This window comes from Meriones unguiculatus, chromosome 10 (genome assembly GCF_030254825.1).
Source record: "Meriones unguiculatus strain TT.TT164.6M chromosome 10, Bangor_MerUng_6.1, whole genome shotgun sequence".
NCBI lineage: Eukaryota > Metazoa > Chordata > Mammalia > Rodentia > Muridae > Meriones > Meriones unguiculatus.
This window is the reverse complement of record NC_083358.1, coordinates 67,297,868-67,318,269: the sequence shown is the minus strand read 5'-3', so window position 1 is coordinate 67,318,269 and position 20,402 is coordinate 67,297,868. Positions and strand designations below refer to the sequence as shown.

Below are 20,402 nucleotides of genomic sequence, written 5' to 3'. Positions count from 1 at the left end.
CTTTCTGCAGAGGACCAGAGGACAGGAGTTCATTTATCAAAACTCACATAGCCCCACTCACTCCTCTCTGTAATTCCAGATCCACGGTATCCAATGTCCTCTTCTAGAGTCTGAGGGTATCCATGTTCACTGGTCCTCACTAGCAAGCAGCCTTTCACACAGATACATAAAGAGAAATACAAATAAATATTTTCTATTTAAAAAAAATGGAGAATACAATGATAGAGGGCATCTGGATCCTATATAATTTTATCTCTCTTATTAGCATAGAAATGATTATATTTTCAGTAATGATTTCGAGTTTATATATCCTTTTAAATGGAGATCAGAAGAAAACAGACTTAGAGAAGGAAAAGACTGAAAAATTAAATACTAGAGTGGAGGCCATCAAAAAGAGTTTGGGAAATCCTTTGATTCAGAATAAAGGATTTGCAAAGGAATCCAATCTGGAACCTACAGTGACAATAAAAAAAGTAATTCCAAATAAGAGAAATACAAAAAGGCTTAATGAAATTTCAGAATGACATCCCATAGAGATGCAATATAAAAAAACCTTCAGCTATAAACCAGCATAATCAGACTAGAAATTATATTTATATAAGGATCAGTTGCTAAATGAAGGACGACATTCTGAATTAAGAATACATATTCTATTCAATAATGCCACCTTAGAGCAATGTAATACAATAGCTTATATGCTTCATTTTGTAGAGTGTGGAAAATTAAAATATGTGTACAGCACAATAGATACATATTCAAAATTTCGATGAGTTTTTGCCTTGAATTCTGAAAAGGATGTTTCTGAGATTGCACATTTACTAGAGATGATAGATATATAAAGATGCTTTTACAGATTGAAGCTGATGATGCTCTGACATATATACTCAGTAAAGTACATTTTTAAAAACATTTTAACATAGAAAATGTTATAGATATATCTTACAGTCCTACAGGACAAGCAATTGTAGAGATCTAACATGACTTTAAAGAAAATGATCATGGAACAGAAGGGGCATATGGGATTTCGATGAGATAGATTAAATAATGCTTTATTGACTTAAAATTTTTAAATGTAAACAAGAGAAAACAACAGCTTCTGAGAGACATTGAATTATGGAAAAAGCTTCTAACTAAACCAATGTATTTATTTTAAGGATATCTTAACTTTGGAGTGGAAATCAGGAAATAGGTTGCATTGGATTCCTTCAAAATTAATAAAGATTAGATTTGACCAGGGGTTTTCTCCTGAAAATCTTGACTGTAGGCATGAAATAACAAACCAACAAAACAAAACAACAACACAGGTGATATATATATGCTAATCCCTCTGTTTGGAAACAGCTCTGAGACTGAGAATTGTCTCAGCATAGCCAATAAATCTTGTTGGTTACACTGTCCTCAGGTCTTAGGCCGTCTGTTGGTATAATGTTCTTATGGAAGGTATACAATTTGCCCTTGTTCATTCAAATGTTGATTTCTCTACCCCACTATCTGGTTTCAATCTGGACATTGCATTGTGATGTTTAGTCTAAGCATCACCTGTCTCAAGTCTGTGTAAATATGCCACCATTTGTTCTCTGTATTTTCAGTAAAACAATCAGCCAATGCTATGCAATGGAGAGAATAGGGTATGACATCCTGGTCCGGAGGGGAGGAGAAGGAAGTTAGTGGGAGGAGTAGGAGAGCAGAGATTGGGAGGACAGGAATTGGAACCATGAGGAGAGATGAATTGGACCTAAGATATGACTAAAAGCAAGTAGAATGTGGGAAATCTGAATGGGAGGAAACTATGTGGGCTTGGAGGTTTAGAATGGAGTAACTATTGCCCAGCATTGTGCTCTAGGTTAATTAAATAAATCCTAGTCTCTGTGTGGTGATTTGGGTATACAGCTGGTTTAGGAATAACCACTGTTTAACTAAAGGATAAATCAATATTAAACTTTAATAACCAACAACAGCTATCCTTTCATATGGCATAGATGGAGATTTATATTAATAGCTCAATTATACAGTACAAATGTTTGCTGCCTTTCACCTACTCAAAGAGCAGCAAAACATCTTTACCTGATTTGTGCATACTGCACATTCTATACATGTATTAATGTAGAAATGTGTATTACCTTTAAAAGTTTATATGTTTATAGAGCAACAGGACCAGACACAAAAGAAGACAAGTATCCCAGATGATCCAACCTCATAGACTATCCTCAATATCTGTTTTTTTCAAAAATCTGCATCCAGAACAACTTCAAAACAGCACGCTAAGACTGTCCAGCATTACATACTCTTGCAGCCAGGACTTTAGTTATGTCCTGCACTTTCCCATCACACAGAGACTGGACAATCAATGTTACAGTTAGCTTTCTTAGGACTTGACAATATTCCAATTTTCTTAGGGCTCCCAAATAATGCCATCACCGTCAAATAGCAGGAAACAATTTTAAGAGAACACGCCCCATTCACAAGAGGTGGGGTGGGTTGTTTTTGGTCAGTCAGTGGGTGAAGGTGTTTGCCATTTAGGGGGATTGGTCACAAGTTAACAATCTTTGTCAGGGAGAAAACAAAGTAAAGGAGGTTGAATTTAGGCATCTCTTTCTTTTTCTTTCTTCTTCCCTTCTTTCTCTCTTATCTAGTGTTAAAGGAAAAAGAGGGAGAAGGGATGATAAAAAAGGAGGTATGATAAGACAAATCTACTTTAATACTAAAGAACATAAACCAAATATTTTATATTGGTATAGATTATTGTATATTGATACAAATTTAAGGCTATATATGTTACAACATACTGTTTATATATTTCGCTCTTTTTTTTTAAAACATGAAAATCTAACATCTGTTGTATTTATTAACAAGAATATGACAGTTTCCCATTTCCATCCTCACAGCCCTTCCTGAAGTCTTCTGTAATTATTACTGATGTGGATTGTTGAATTTTTGGTTCATTCCCAGTCTTATTCCCTCCAATATTTTTTTTTCCAATATTGTCTCTCTCATTCTTGTCTGTGGGTCTTCAGGTTTTGTGTCATAGTCTCATTTTTCAAAGACTCTAGTTAGTTAATTACCTTTACATATTTCAACTCTTGCTTAAGGCATTACACCTGTGCAACTCACTTAAGAATTTAATGTGAAGTTCTAGTTCTTCTGAAAGCTACTATTGCATACTGTTTAGGATAACTAAGAAATGCAAGTTAGTTATCAGTCAGTCAAACTTGTGGCCATCTTAGCTTAGTTAATTATAAATATAAGCTTTATTTAGTCTCCTATAGATATTTTTAATGTTGAATAGATAGTAAATAACTAGAAACAAGCAATATTTGCCTATTCAGATATACTATAAGTAGATGGTATTCAGATACTTAAGAGATCTACAGAATATGACATTTAAAGATTTTTTTTATAACAATAAAAGGATTTTTGACAATGAGACATGTCAGTTCTGGCAGCATCCCTATACTACTTCAAAGAAAATAATGGGCATTGAATAACCTCCATCTGGAGTTTGCTTTAAATGTGGCAAAGCTAGCCACTGGGCGAAAAAATGCCCTTGCCTCAACTGCTGACAGTATGCTGTCCAAACTGTGAACAAGCAGGACATAGAAGAAGTTGACTGCCAAATTTTGCAAGGACAAGGTAGGCAAGTCCTTCATAATCCCTGCTTCCTGGAAAGGTCTATCTTGTACTGGGACAGAGTGCTGAAGATGGATGTCCCAATGTTGCATAGGAACATTGGGTGACTGGTCAGGTACCCAGTCACCTCTGTCATTTCTAGTTTTGAGGCTGCTTGCTCTGCACTTCTTGTTTACTCAAGTAATATTTATCCTTCTAAGCTCTCTGATGGGATTGAAGACTAGATAGTTATAGTCTCACAATTAAACCTAAGTTGTTTAGGATTTAAGAAAATGTTTTAAAGTCTAAAACAATATTTATAGTTTGATTAATTCAAATTATGATAGAAAATGAATTAAGAATAGAACTTTGAAGCCACCAAGATAGGATAGAGAGTAGAGTACTTTCTCCAAGATTGCCAGATATAAATGCACTGGACATTGTAAATGTAATTCTTACCTGATAGTTTTCATATTTGTTCTTCTTTATATAGTTTGTTGATATTAGAGAAAGAGCCTTTTATTGGACTAAAAGAAGGAAACATTGGAGTGATGTTTTTGTGCACTCTGTAAAGATTTTCCTTATATTTTGTTCAAATGCTGATTTCTGTTCTAGCAGAGATCTGATTCCAGGCCAGACTTCCGTATTGTAATTATTATGAAGAATCTCCTGTCTTAGTATTTTGTAAACATTGTTATTCATCAGCATCTCATATAAATAAGGAGCTGAAAGGCCAATAGGTGGGCAGGATAGGGAGGTGGGACTTCTGGGCACAGAGAGAGGTCTTAGGTGGGGACGAGAAGGGAGTTGTTATTGGGACACAGATGAAGAAGCAGGTGCCAGAGCAAGACTAAAATGGCAGGTAATGGACCATGTGGTGGCACGTAGGTCAGTCCAGTGTTGTATAGAATGGCTGAGTATCAGCCCAGGTACAGTGCCTTAAGCTTATAATAAATATAACAGGTCTCCATGTCATTATTCAGAGCAGCGGCAAGCATTGAAAATCCTTATGGTTACATAGTTTTAGTTGGTGTTTAACTCATAAAGATTCACTTATCTCTGCTTTCTAAATGCTGGGATTAAAGGTGTGCCCCACCACGTTTGAAAAATTTTCATGAGTATTATAAAAAGTTATGTTTTTATTCTAATTTTTGAGTATTTAATATACTAGTATTATAGTCACACCGTTTTCTCCCTTCCCTCTCTGTCTTCTAACTTCTTTCCTATCTGTTCTACTAACTCCTCTAATCCATGCCATTTTTTCTGTTATTGTTCTACACACACACACACACACACACACACACACACGCACATGCACACACACAGTCCCCTTACTGAATCCATTTAGTTTACTGTTGGTTGAGTAACTGTATTTAGACCAGTTGGGACTGGGTATCTATCAGGGGGATTGTCCCCGGAGAAAACAGTCTCTCCCTCTCTCATCAGGCATTTATTGCCTGTAGCTCTTTATCTAGAGGTGGGACCTTGTGGAATTTCCCTTGTTCACATTGGCTTGTCAGCTTGTGTTGTCATTATGCAGATCTTGTTTGGGTAACTTGTTCAGATTTTGTGAGTGTAGATTCTTTGTCATGTCTAGAAGGCCCTATTGGTAGCAGATATTCTGGTTCCTCACACTTACCATCTTTCTGCCCTTCTTCCTGGATTTTCCTTTAGCCTTAGATATAGGGGTTGTATTGTAAATGTATCAGTTGGGGCTAGAAACCCCACAAACATTTATTCTCTGCTTTTTGAACAGTCGAGGATCTCTGTATTCCTTTTCATTTGTTTTGAAATGAAGTTTTGATAGGGGGTAAGAGCTATACTTTCTTGCGGGTATAAGGGAAAGCATTTGTAATATAATTAGCAATAATACTGGTTATGAAAAATGCCAGTAGAAAGGTCTCCTCTAGGGTCAATGACTTCTCCAGTGAAGGGTAGTGGACAAGGTTTACAGTACCAGGCATTAATTAATTCCTTCCTGTGGTTGGGCCATAAGGCCAATTAGATGGATAAAAGTGTTACTGTTGCACCACTGGAGATATTTCTCCATTGCTGTGGTTTTGTGTTAGGCTTTATGGCTGGGTAATACTTTTCTCCACCGGAAGCTTGCATAGCATATTCTGATACTATGAGAATGAGTGCTCAAGGAGTAGGCTCTCAGCCCATTTCCACCTTATAATAAAACAGGTTTGTTTTTTCTTTCCTGCCACAAAGTATAGGCATTAATACACCAAAGAATGCAAATTTAGACAACAGAAAATAGTATTTGGTTGCTCTTGCTTTGATTTTAAGATTTTCATAGTATTTGGGTCATCGTGATTAACTGATTCTGCGAGTTTGTTTTCATATTCATCTTCCAAGTGTTTTGCTCTTTTAGATGGGAAACATCCCCAAACATAACTGAATCCTTTAGATACCACTAAAGTCTAATGTGGTAGAGCAATAGAGTTACTCACAGGAGCATGGGTGAGGAATTATCTGTAGGAGTAAAAGTATTTCAAAATTAGTTGTATCACGAAAAGCCCATCCCACATGTGTTCAGCTGATGAAAGCTGGAAACCTGGAGTGCAGTTGAGCCAGCCGGAAGGCAGCTTAACAGGTTGGAGAGTGTCCCCTGCAGCTCAGTTGACTAAACCTCTTCCATGCAACTCTGCTGGTCTCTGACTTCTGCCAGTCAGCTCTACAACTCTCTGTTTCTTGTAGGTGGTTTGTCTCATCTCTGTCTATTCAAGATAGCACAGCTTGTTTGAGAGTGTTTCTCAGCACTCCTTACTGCTTATATTCACTTAGGAAAGGTGGGACCTAATAGATATACTGAATTTCAGTGACCTCCCAAAGCTGTTGAGTTGTTTACTTCATGAGCTTAATGAGCTTCCCTGCAGAAAGGAATGTTAGAACATCCTGTGGTTTTCTTGACTTTTCATATCCTGTATCTTTATAAGCTTCCTCCTTAGGACACCCTGCTGTTTTATCTCCCCTTTAACATACCATGTTTTAACAAGTTTTTCTCCAAAGGGAAAGGTTTTAATCTCAGAAGAAACTATCACGTAACAGCTGTTGACTCCATTTTTCCACTCTCAGCTCTTGTGTGCAGATGCTGCAGCTTCTTTTTGGATTTTGGTTCAGCATCCCAAAGCTTTTGAATGTTGCCTTCCTGGAACACTGGAAATCACTAACTGTTCATTACCAGAGTGCCCTATCATCTCCAGCTTCTGTTTTTCTGAAATGTTAACAGAGTTCAGCTGCAGTTCTTTTCATATGCAGTGGGTACATGTTTGAGGAATTCCCTACAGTATCTGGCCTGTGTCTATATTATACAACTCTTAGAGACTAGGTGAGGTGCAAGAGATGGGAGTTTGAGCTGAAATTGTGCTTTGTGGTGGCGACACTTCTATTTGTTTCACTGGTATTGTTTGTAATGACAATTGAGAGTTTATTACATTTACTCTTAAGGTTGTATCAAAGGTTCTGGTTGACTTACTTAAATAGTAAGTCAACCAGAACCTTTGATACACTGTTTTATGTAGTTAAACTATATATCATTAGTGATTTTATTTAATATAGAGTAGTAGTTCTAGTAATTCAAGGCAATTTAAAAAATTTTAGGGGCTGGAGAGTTGGATCTGTGGTTAAGAGCACTGGTTGTTCTTTTATGGGAACCAGGTTTAATTCCAGCGACCACATGGCAGCTCACAATCGTCTGCAACTCTGGTTCTAGCTTGTCAAGTACTACATTCATGTGGTACACAGACATGCATGCAGGCAAGACACTATAAACATATAACAAAACAACCACCCTCCATATTTTACATTGACAGCTTTTCAGATGAACTAACAATAAGTAACCTTTAGTTAAAATAGGTTTGTTAACAAATCGTAAATAATTTATTTCTTATAGGATTTATTTATTTCTATTTTATATATTTGCCTGCTTTTTATATGTGCACCACATGAGTGCAGTGCTCACAGAGGCCAGAAGAAGGTATTGGATCCCCAGGAACTGAAGTTACAGATGGTTGTGAGCTGCTATGTGGGTGCTGGGAACTGAACCCAGGTCCTCTGAGCCTAGCCACTGAGCAGTGTTTGTATCATCCTTAAATGATTTCATAAAGATGAATGTATCACAAGAGAGAAGAACCTTTGGAAGGGAATCCACTGTTTTTACTGCATTTTATTTTCTTGTTTTAGTTGCCGATGAAACTTTAACCTTTTGTGGTTCATGCTTGTAAGTTTGACATCTTTTCTTACTAATGTTAGAGGGAAGATGTTGGTTGACTTTTTCTGATATAAATAATTTCTTTTGTATTAAAAGAATGGTTCACCTTTAATCCCAGCATTTGGGAGGCAGAGGCAAGTGGATCTCTGTGAGTACGAGGCCAGCCTGGTCTACAAAGACAGTCCAGGACATCTGGGGTTGCTACACAGAGAAATCCTGTCTCGAAAAACAAAACAAACAAACAACAAACAAACAAAAATGATCCTGTCTAAAGGGACTCTAGACAGCCTAGGTGTCTAGAACATGGCAAACATGGCTCTGGCAGGCTTTGCCCTTCTCTCCCATTCTCTCTACCTTGCTAAAAACTCTTAGATTATAATCCTAGAGGTAGCCATAGAGGTCTCTTTCTTTATTTGGTTACATCCTCCTCCTGGGGCTGATTAATAAGGTCCAGCTATAAAAATATTGAAGTCCCTCTCCAAGTCCATTGATAGGGGAGGTCCTCTTCCCCTTCCATCTGACCCTAGCTTATCAGGTCTCATCAGGACTGGCTGCATTGTCTTCCTCTGTGCTCTGGCAAGGCTGCTCCCCACTCAAGGGGCGGTGATCAAAGAGCGAGCCACTGATTTTGTGGGAGGAGATCAGGGAGGGAGGATGGGGTTGGGAAGGAATGAGGGAGGGAGCTACAGCTGGGATACAAAGTGAATAAACTGTAATTAATATAAAAATAAAAATTAAAAAATATTGAAATCCAGCAATGAAAAGCCCTCTTTGGCTCACCTAATTAATATGTCCAATTAAAATTAAATACCTCATCCTAACACAGGGTTTCCCCTTTTACCTTAAATGGCCATTTTCCTATGTGTCACATCTGTCTTTTTTTCTATCCAGAGGTAGTCTTTTGTCCCTCCCTCCCCTGTGATAAATGCCCATCCCTCTCTCCCTTGTTCCCTTCCCTTCTCCCTTGTCTTCTATCTCCTGTCTTTGTCTTTTACTCCTTGTCCTCTGTCCTTCTGCAGCAAATAAATTTCCTTTGTATTGAGAACTTGGTCTTGGATGTTCTGAGCTGATACTGATTCTTACACTGTCCTCATATATTAGCAATGACATGAACTGTCATAGTGTTTAATTTCTTTTTAACCACTTGTTATTCCTAGAAAGTTTTACACAAACACATTTTTAAATATCATGTAATTAATTGCCTGAGATCTGTTGGTGGTATTTATACTATATCAATCTGTTTAATTAATGAATTTTAAATAGATTTTTTTCCTTTATCTAAATAATACATCTTTCTAGATGGAGCTGCTCTTTATTGCCCTGAAGGGATTGAATTGCCCAGTGTAGTATCAAGAGGAAAGTGTTCATATTGGTTTGGTATAGACTAATTTTAGAGGCAATTCTGAGAACCCTGGCTGAGCAGGGAGAAAATTGGACAGAATCCAGCTTAAAAAGCCCTGATTTTACTGATGCGACTCTTTGGACTGAGGATTCTTGCTATGTTTTTAGACCTCCGTCAAATTTAATGTCTCTCAACTTGCCTCATGCTCTTTTTCTTATTCCTTCTTTTTAGGATTATCCTAAGGAAATGTTGAAATATAAAGGTATAAATTTTGCCATTGGTACAGGAAGACAAGAAATTATCAAACATTCAGGTCCTGGTCCTGGACAGTATGATATCATCCAGTAAGTAAAAATAAACAGTAACTTGGTTCAGTGGTACACACCTGTGATTCCTGCACTTGGGAGGCAGGGGCGGGAGGACTGCTGAGAGTTCAAGACCAGCCTGGTCTACTTAATGATTCTCAGGCCCTCCAGGATTACATAGTAAGACTTGGGAGAAAGTGAGAGTGAAAAGAGTTCTCAAGCATCATTAATATAGTATTGTACTAGTTCATAGTAGGCTATCCTTTCAAGAAAGGAAAGTTAATATGAAAAACTCCAAGGAGCATTTTATTTGGAATAATCCATAAGAAAACTCTTGACTTCTCATGTGTCAGATTCTGTCTCTTGTTTTATATATATTACTTTATTTAGTCTTTCAAGTCTCTTTTCAGTGACTATTGTTAACCTATTTTATTAGTGAAAGAATTCAAGAATCAGAGAAGATAAACAACATGTGTTAGATCATGTGACCTTTAAGTGCTAGAACTAGACTTTAACTGAGACCTATTTGAGGACACGTGCCATGTACCTAATCACTAAGATATACTGTGCTTAATTAAAATATAGAGAAAAGATTCTAGAATATTCTAAAGAAGGTGCATCAAATTTCATATCTTACCCTTGGCTTATGTTTCCATTCTTTTGACTCGATAACCGAGAAGACCATAATATTCTCAGGTCTAAGAATGGATTGGCAATGCTTGGTTTGGAAAAGGAGCTGACCCAGAATTACCACCAGGAATTAGCTTTGTTAGGGAGACAGGGCCACGGGACCGTGATCAAGGCTGAGATGAAGCATTTGGAAGGAAATTGCATGTCATGTTAAAACCGTTGTTTACAAGGCATTCAAGACAAAAAGATGCTTTCTTTTAAAAGCTGGAGGAGCTTCATTTAAAGGGATAGTGTACAGTCGGAGTAAAAGAGGTAGCTGCCATGGGTGGGATGGCATAAGGAAGCCAGAGTAGTCTTCAGAGAAACCCTTCTCATCTCTGTCCTACTGATGCCTCTTCATCACTACCTGTTCCTTCCAGATTAATAACTTTTGATTTTGTTTTGTGACTTGTTTATTTTAACCAGGGCTGTCATGGCCATTGGATATTAGAAACCATTGTTTTGCTTCTTTCAGTTTACTGGCTTGCTCTTCTCCCTACTGTGTCAGTTTAAATAACATGAACAGCAGTCAATACTGCAGTCACTGTTAACTCTGGTCTTGATTGGTAGTTTTTGTTTTTGTTTTTCATACAGTTCATTTTATTTCTTCTAATATGGACTCATTTTCACTCTCTCCCCATTTTTATGCTCTTTTTAAAAACCTTTTTAAATTTCCCTACTTCATCTCTTTTTCAGTTCATATTTTCTATGTTGGCCTCCGGGAAGGACAGAATCCTGCTTTGTTCTCTTGACTGCTCCAGCTTTGCAGCTGTTCTTGCTGTCTTCTCTTTGGCTTGATTGCTTGCATTGCTATATATTTGATCTGGAGTGGTCTTGATTTATTCTGCAGTAGATATTTTCCAGTATATATTTTTCTTCTATTTTGGACATTATTGAGTTAGAATTCTTCTGAGATTTTACACATAACAAAGGGCCATTCTGAATGGTGACATATATTTTTATCTTTTCTTTGAGAAAGAAATGGAATAAGTAATACATCACAATTCTAATATCATAAATATATATTTATTCTATGACTACAAACTCATTTGAAGTTTTGCAAAACAAACTTACTTGTTATATTTTGTATGTAAAAACCAGTGGAAAAGTGAGCCAGAATGGTGAATGCACAGTTAAATCATAGCACAGAATAATGAAATTTGTGGCAATTATTATATAACTTAAAATTTTGTTTTTCTGTTAACTTATTTTAACTTAATTTCTTGTATAGTTAGTATAGTTTTTTTTTAGATGCTGAATATCATTGAAGTTTTGTTCAATATATAGGAAAAATAGCATGGTTTTAAGTATGGTTTACATAAATATAATTCTAACAATGATCAATGCCAAAAGTTATAGGGGGTTTATTTGGCCGTGTATGGTACTAAATACCGCACATCTGTTTTTTGCTCTTTCCATTGTGTTCTAGAGAAGTATTTATTATTATGTCCAGTTATAAATGAAGAATCTGACGCTAAGAGAAGTTAGGTGGTTTGTATTAGCTTACAGAGCTAACAGGAGGTTTTTTTTTTGGTCAGGCTGTGTGCCTTCAGGACTTGAGCCTAGTATTTAGTGCTTTATTTATTTATTTTTTTAAACTGTTTAATCACATTGAAAATACATTCATTCTTTATTCTCAGAGATCTTAATGCCCTTTGGTGTACTGTTTGATGATGTAAATAGAAAGGGTTATATTTTTCTTATTTCAAGTAGAAATTAAAATACCAAGGGATTTTGGATTTTAAAACTTATGGTAAGTAGACTATCAGGACTTTTTTTTTTATTACCTTTAATAATGTCAGTTCATGTTGTCATTCTAGTATTCTTTTTTCCCCTTTGGAATAATTATTAGAACAATTTTATGAGAGTTCTCTAAATTTTAGTTGGCTTTTTCTTGTGTGTATATATATATATATATATATATATACATGCATATATATATATGCATGTGTGTGCACACCTATGCTGAAGGCAAAGGAAAACTTGTGGGAATCCTATACCTCTACCATGTGGGCCCCAGAGCTTAAATGCAGGTCATCAGGCTTGACAACAACTCTCATCTTGGCATCCCTATTGCTCCAGATTTTAAAAAACAAAACCAACCAACATGAACATGTATTTTCCTAAGAATTTGAATGTATTGACCTAACCTATTGACATTAGCAAATCTATCAAAAGCAGAAGTGGTTGCTTAAAAAAACTATGTTGAGCTGGAGAGAGATGGCTCAGAGATTAAGAGCGCTCATTGTTCTTCCAAAGGCCCTGAGTTCAATTCCCAGAAACCACATGGTGGCTCATAACCATCTATAATGAGATCTGGTGTCCTCTTCTGGCATGCAGGCACACATGCAGGCAGAACACTGTGTGTGTGAGTGTGTGTAATATATCTTTTAAAAAATATAATTTATCTTTACTTATATAAATATTTATATATTTATATATAAATATTTAAATATTTATATATTTAAAATTAAAAACTCAAATTCTATCTGAATTTTTGAAAGGAAAAGGAGAATATGTTATGAAAATATTAACATCAAGAAAGATGGACAGCAAAAATGTAAATATATTCCACGGCTTTATGAAGAATTAATATGTCAGGAGTTAAAAAAGGTAAGCTGTAAGGGATATTTTCTCTGTTTTCTATATTTATAAGATCACTGAGGTCATTATCCAGGTTCAAGTTTTTCAAGTCTCCTGTGCCTGAGGACTGTATGACTCAGTGATCACTGTAGAAGGAGCTGCAGTGCGTGCCATGTGGTCGCCGTCTCTACTTGGATGCTTTGTCAGAAGGGGCTCCCTACTCCTGTTTCCTTATTTTAGTAGTAGACAATTCTTTTTCTTCAAATGTCTTTAATATTTTGTCCTAAGATATATATAAACTAAGGTAAAAATTATTGTATTTTCCACTTTTTGTATGTATTGAGGCCAATAATTCTCTCATTTCACTTCAACCCCAGTACTCAAGATGATGTTTAGTGGCAAACTTTAGATGTTTAGAAAAATTACTATTGCATTAAAAATCCTCTTACATAATGCTTCAGTTTTTTCAAAGGAGGGAAGTTTGTATTAGATGATTTTCAGGATAAAATAAGATTGCCCGTATTATTACATGATACTTATTATGCTGTCAAAATCACTGTGGTCTAAAGTGATTTTAAAAGAAATTGTGAAATAGGTGAAGTAACAACATGAATTGTAATCAATAGTAATGAAACTAATTTTGTTTATTTGAACATTAACATTTCCTGAGTTTTGGATCATTCGTTGTTCAGCATGGTGCTCTTAGTATTTACCATAGTGCCTAGAACATGGTAGGTACTTGAATGATATTTGCTTTATAAAAGCACAATTTTCTCATGTTGTGATACAGTTTTATATTGAATAGGAACATGAACTTTTAATTAAACAGGGTTTTTGTCTTAACTTTTAGTCACATTTAGGAAGATTGCTTTTCAATAATTTTTCTTTATTATTATTATTATTATTTATTATAAGTGGGAAATAGTAAGATCTGGAGAGGACAGGAACCCCACAAGGAGAACAACAGAACCAGAAAATTTGAACACAGGGGTCTTTCCAGAGACTCATACTCCAACCAAGTACCATGCATGGAGATAACCTAGAACCCTGCACAGATGTAGCCCATGGCAGCTTAGTGTCCAAGTGGGTTACATAGTAATGAGAAGAGGTTACATAGAATGTAACCCAAGTGGGTTACATAGAATGAGAAGCTGCCTCTGATATAATCTGATTGGCCTGTTCTTTGATCACCTCCCCCTGAGGGGAGAGTAGCCTTACCAGGCCACAGAAGATGACAATGCAGCCATTCCTGATGTGTTCTGATAGACAGAAAACATCAGAAGTTCAGAAGGAAAGAGAGGAGGACCTCCCCTATCAGTGGACTTGGGGAGGGGCATGTATGAAGGGGGAGGGACGATGGGACCAGGAGGGGAGAAGGGAGGGTCTGATGGGGGGATACAAAGTGAATAAACTGTAATTAATAAAAATAAATAAATTTAATTATAAAAAAAAAGAATAGATGGCAGCTATTATGCTCTAAACACTACAGGATTTCAAATGCCTTGCCCCAGGCCGTACTTGTCATGTGACTTTTCCTCTGGAGATATGAACAAGCATGTATTCAAATGACAAAGGGCAACGATGACAAACCAAAATAACAGTTTAACCCCTGCTAGGCTTGATAAAACAATGAATTTTTAGTATTAAATTTATTCACAGGTAAAAAAAAATAATTTATTCACTTTGCATTCCAGCTGTAGCTCCCTTCTTATTGCCCCCTGATCCCACCCTCCTTCCCTCTTACCCCCCTATGTTTCTTCCCTAGTCCACTGATAGGGGAGATATTCCTCCCTTACTATTTGATCCTAGCCTATCAGGTCTCATCAGGACTGTCTGGATCCTCTTTCTCTGTGACCTGGTAAGGCCAACTCACCAGAGGGAGGTAATCAAAGAGCAGCCAACTGCATTTATCCCAGTGACTGTGCCTGCTTCCCTTACTAGGGAACAAACATGGAGACTGAACTGCCCATGGGCTACATCTGAGTAGGGTGTCTATAGCCAAACTTTGGACAAGAGTGTAGGGAATCTTATGAAAGAAGGGGGAGATAGAAAGACCTGGAGGGGACAGGAGCTCCACAAGGAGATCAACAGAGCCAAAAAAATCTGGGTCCAGGGGGCCTACAGAGACTGATGAATCAACCAAGAAAAACTTTTAATTTAACAGTTCTTTGTTGCTGCAGTTTTCTATTTCTCTTGCATCCTCTTTCATTTATAATAATTATAAGATATATGGCAAAATATTATCTCATAAATATCTAGTATTAAGCACATGGAAAACTCTAGAACATATCAAATGGTAATACTAGAAATTTTATTGTATCAAGGGAGTGGTTGGAAGAAGATTTGGATATTGTTTTTTTTATATATATGTATTTTTTAATTTTATTTTTTTCTTATCAGTTACATTTTATTAACTCTGTATCCCAGCCGTGTCCCGCTCCCTCATTCCCTCCCAGTCCCTCCTTCCCTCCCTCATCTCCACCGTGCCCCTTTCCAAGTCCACTGATGGGGGGGACCTCCTCCCCATTCATCTGATCCTGTTTTATCAGGTATCTTCAGGACTGGCTGCAAAGCCCTCCTCTGTGGCCTAACAGGACTGCTCCACCCTTGGGGGGTGGGGAGGCCAAAGAGCCAGTCATTGAGTTCCTGTTAGAAATAGTCCTTGTTCCCCTCACTTTGGGAAACCAATTGGTTACTGAGTTACCACAGGTTACATCTGAGCGGAGGTTCTAGGTTATATCCATACATGGTCCTTGGTTGAATGTCAGTCTCAGAAAAGACCCTGTACCCAGATATATTTGGTCCTTATGGAGCTCCTATCCTTTCCGTATCAGACTAAATCCCCTTCTTTCTTATGATTCCATGTACTCTGCCAAAGGTTTGGTCATGAGTCTTTGCTTTGAAAACACTGCTAGTTAGAGTCTTTCAGATGCGCTCAGTAGACTCCTGTCATACGTTCAATGTACATCCCATCTGTCTTTCTAAACGAGGATTGATCATCTTACCCCATGTCCGCTCTCTTGATTATCTTCTTTAGGTGTATAGATTTCATTATGTTTATCATATCTTATAGGTCTATATAAGTGAGTATATACCGTGTTTGTCTTTCTCCTTCTGGGATATTTCACTCAGAATGATCTTTTCTAGATCCCACCATTTGCCTGCAAATTTCATGATTTCCTCCTTTTTGATTGCTGAGTAGTATTCCATTGTGTAGAAATACCACAATTTCTGTACCCATTCTTCCGTTGATGGACATCTGGGTTGTTTTCAGGTTCTGACTATTACAAATAAAGCTTCTATAAACATGTTTGAGCAAGTATCCCTTTTGTATACTTGAGCAAACTTTGGGTATATACCTAGCAGTGGTATAGCTGGGTCTTGAGGAAGCACTATTCCTAATTGTCTTAGAAAGCGCCAGATAGCTTTCCAGAGTGGTTGTACCAGTTTACATTCCCACCAGCAGTGGAGGAGGGTTCCCCTTTCTCCACAACCTCTCCAGCATGTGTTGTCGCTTGAGTTTTTGATCTTGGCCATTCTGATGGGTATAAGGTGTATCTCAGGGTCGTTTTGATTTGCATTTCCCTGATGGCTAATGAGGATGAGCATTTCTTTAAGTTTTTCTCTGCCATTCGATATTCCTCTGTCGAGAATTCCCTGTTTAGCTCTGTTCCCCATTTTTTAATTGGATTACTTGGTTTGCTGCTTTTCAGCTTCTTTAGTTCTTTGTATATACTGGATATTAGTCCTCTGTCAGATAAAGGGTTAGTGAAGATTCTTTCCCAATCTGTAGGCAGTCATTTTGCTTTGATGACGGTGTCCTTTGCTTTACAGAAACTTTTCAGTTTCACGAGGTCCCATTTATTGATTGTTGCTCTTAGAGCCTGTGCTGTTGGTGTTTGGTTCAGGAAGTTGTCTCCTGTGCCAATGAGTTCTAGGCTGTTCCCCACTTTTTTTCCAATTGATTTAGGGTATCTGGTTTTATGTTGAGGTCCTTGATCCACTTTGACTTTAGTTTTGTGCAGGGTGATAAATATGGATCTATTTTCATTTTTCTGCATGTAGACATCCAATTGGTCCAGCACCATTTGTTGAAGATGCTGTCTTTTTTCCATTGAATGGATTTGGCTTCTTTGTCAAATACCGAGTATTCATAGGTGTGTGGGTTTATTTCTGGGTCTTCTATGTGGTTCCATTGATCCTCCTTTCTGTTTCTATGCCAATACCATGCAGTTTTTATTACTGTTGCCCTGTAGTACAGCTTGAGATCAGGGATGGAGATACCTCCAGATGATCTGTTGTTGTACAGGGTCGTTTTGGAGATTCTGGGTTTTTTGTTTCTCCATATGAAGCTGAGAATCTTTTTTTCAAGGTCTGTAAAGAAGTGAGTTGGTATTTTGATGGGAATTGCATTGAATCTGTAGATTGCTTTTGGCAGTATGGCCATTTTCACAATGTTAATCCTACCAATCCATGAGCACGGGAGATCTTTCCATCTTCTGATATCTTCTTCGATTTCTTTCTTCAGAGACTTGAAGTTTTTCTCAAACAGGTCTTTCACTTGCTTGGTTAGAGTCACACCAAGGTACTTTATGTTATTAGTGGCTATTGTGAAGGGTGTTGTTTCCCTAATTTCTTTCTCAGCCTTTTTGTCTTTGGTAAACAGGAGGGCTTCTGATTTTTTTGAGTTGATTTTGTATGCTGCCACTTTGCTGAAGGTGTTTATCAGCTGAAGGAGTTCTCTGGTTGAATTTTTGGGGTCGCTCATGTATACTATCATATCATCTGCAAATAGTGACACTTTGACCTCTTCCTTTCCAATTTGTATCCCCTTGATCTCCTTTAGTTGTCTTATTGCTCTGGCTAGGACTTCAAGTACTATGTTGAAGAGATATGGGGACAATGGACAGCCTTGACTTGTCCCTGATTTCAGTGGGATTGATTTAAGTTTCTCTCCATTGAGTTTGATGTTAGCTATAGGCTTGCTGTATATTGCCTTTACTATCTTTAGGTATGTGCCTTGTATCCCTGATCTCTCCAAGACTTTAAACATGAATGGGTGTTGGACTTTGTCAAATGCTTTTTCGGCATCTAAGGAGATGATCATGTGGTTTTTTCCTTCAGTTTGTTTATGTGGTGGATTACATTGATGGATTTCCGTATGTTGAACCATCCTTGCATGCCTGGGATGAAGCCTAATTGGTCGTGGTGGATGATGTCTTTGATATGTTCTTGGATTCGGTTTGCAAGTATTTTATTGAGTATTTTTGCGTCAATGTTTATAAGAGAGATAGGTCTGAAGTTCTCTTTTTTGTTGGATCTTTGTGTGGTTTAGGTATCAAGGTGACTGTGGCTTCATAGAATGAGTTTGGTAGTGTTCCTTCTGTTTCTATTTTGGGGAATAGCTTGAGGAAAATTGGAGTTAGCACTTCTTTGAAGGTCTTGTAGAATTCTGTGCTGAAGCCATCTGGTCCAGGGCTTTTTTTGGAGGGGAGACTGTTAATGACTGCTTCGATTTCCTTGGGAGATATAGGTGTATTCAGTCTTTCTACCTGATCTTGACTTAGTTTTGGTAGATGGAATCTTTCAAGAAAATTATCCATTTCATTTAGATTTTCAAATTTTGTGGCATATAGGCTTTTGTAGTATGACCTAATAATTTTTTGGATTTCCTCAGTGTCTGTGGTTATGTCCCCATTTTCATTTCTGATTTTGCTGATCTGGATAGTTTCTCTCTGCTTTTTAGTTAGTTTGGCTAAGGGTTTGTCTATCTTGTTGATTTTCTCAAAGAACCAGCTTTTTGTTTCATTGATTCTTTGGATAGTTTTATTTGTTTCTAATTGATTGATTTCAGCCCTTAGTTTGATTATTTCCAGCCGTCTGCTCCTCTTGGGTGTATTTGCTTCTTTTTTTTCTAGGTTTTTCAGTTGAGTCATTAAGTTGCTTGTATGTGATGTTACGAATTTTTTCTTGCAGGCACTTAGTGGTATAAATTTTCCTCTGAGCACTGCTTTCAATGTCCTATAAATTTGGGTATGTTCTGCCTTCATTTTCATTGAATTCTAGGAAGTCTTTAATTTCTTTCTTTGTTTCTTCCTTAACCCAGCTGTCATTGAGTAGTAAGTTGTTCAGTTTCCATGTGCGTGTCGGCTTTTTGTTGTTTCTGTTGTTGTTGAGGTCGAGCTTTAGTCCATGGTGGTCAGATAGTATACAAGGGATTATTTCTATCCTTTTGTATCTGTTGAGGCTTGCTTTGTGACCCACTATATGGTCTATTTTGGAGAAGGTTCCATGTGGTGCTGAAAAGAAGGTGTACTCTTTTGAGTTTGGGTGAAACGATCTGTAGAAGTCTATTAGGTCCATTTGATTTAGGGATTCTGTGAGTGCTTTTATTTCCCTATTTGGTGTCTGTCTAGTTGATCTGTCTCTTGGTGAGAGTGGAGTGTTGAAGTCTCCCACTATTAAGGTATTAAGATCAATGTATGATTTAAGCTTTAATAATGTTTCATTTACGAATGTCGGTGCTCTTGTATTTGGGGCATAGATATTCAAGATTGTGATGTCCTCTTGGTGGATTTTTCCTTTGATGAGAATATAATGGCCCTCCTTATCTTTTTTTATTAACTTGGGTTGAAAGTCTATTTTATTAGATATTAGGATGGCTACTCCAGCTTGTTTTCTGGAACCATTTGCTTGAAAAACAGTTTTCCAGCCCTTTACTCTGAGGTAGTGTTTATCTTTGTTGCATAGGTGTGTTTCTTGGATGCAACAGAATGTTGGATCTTGTTTCCGTAACCATTCTGTTAGCCTTTGTCTTTTTATTGGTGAGTTGAGTCCATTGATATTGATAGATAATAGTGACCAATGCATGTTAGTTCCTTTTGTAATGGAGTCGGTAATCTAACCCTGTTTCATTGCTTGTTTTCTTTTCATTTTTGTTGGGATATTATCTGTATGCCCTATTTTCTTGGGTGAATTTGTTTTCGTTGGATTGGAGTTTTTTTTCTAGTATCTTCTGTAGGGTTGGTTTGCTGTGTAGATATTGCGTAAATTTAATTTTGTTATGGAAAATTTTGTTTTCTCCATCTATGTTGATTGAAAGCTTTGCAGGGTATAGTAGTCTGGGTTGACATTTGTGATCTCTTAGAGTCTCCATGATACTTGTCCAGGCCCTTCTGGCTTTCATAGTTTCTGATGAGAAGTCTGGTGTGATTCTGATAGGTCTACCTTCATATGTTACTTGGCCTTTTTCCCTTGCTGCTTTTAATATCTTTTCCTTGTTCTGTAGATTTAGTGTTTTGACTATGATGTGATGTGATGTGTTTCTTTTCTGGTCTAGTCTATTTGGAGTTCTGTCGGCCTCTTGTATATTTATGGAAATCTCTTTCTTTAAGTTGGGAAAATTTTCTTCTATGATTTTCTTGAAAATATTTTCTGGACCTTGGAGCCTGGAGTGTTCTTTTTCATGAATTCCTATTATTCTTAGATTTTGTCTTTTCATAGCATCCTTGATTTCTTGGATATTTTGTGATTGGAACTTTTCTGATTTTACTTTTTCTTTGAGAGAAGTATCCATTTCTGCGAGTGTGTCTTCAGCTCCAGAGATTCTCTCTTCCATCTCTTGTATTCTGTTGGTGATGCTTACTTTTGTGGTTCCTGATCTTTTCTCCAAGTTCTCCAG

At 37.1% G+C, this 20,402-nt stretch overlaps 1 protein-coding gene across 2 annotated transcripts in view; it reads left to right on the top strand.

Moving 5' to 3' along the window:
- Stpg2 (sperm tail PG-rich repeat containing 2) overlaps positions 1-20,402 on the top strand; it is a 575,612-nt gene that overhangs the window by 39,039 nt on the left and 516,171 nt on the right. For both annotated transcript variants that reach the window (XM_060392630.1, XM_060392631.1), the window contains 2 exons: positions 9,396-9,508; positions 12,643-12,751. In XM_060392630.1, coding sequence (XP_060248613.1) covers positions 9,396-9,508; positions 12,643-12,751 — 222 coding nt within the window. The remainder of the gene's footprint in view (positions 1-9,395; positions 9,509-12,642; positions 12,752-20,402) is intronic.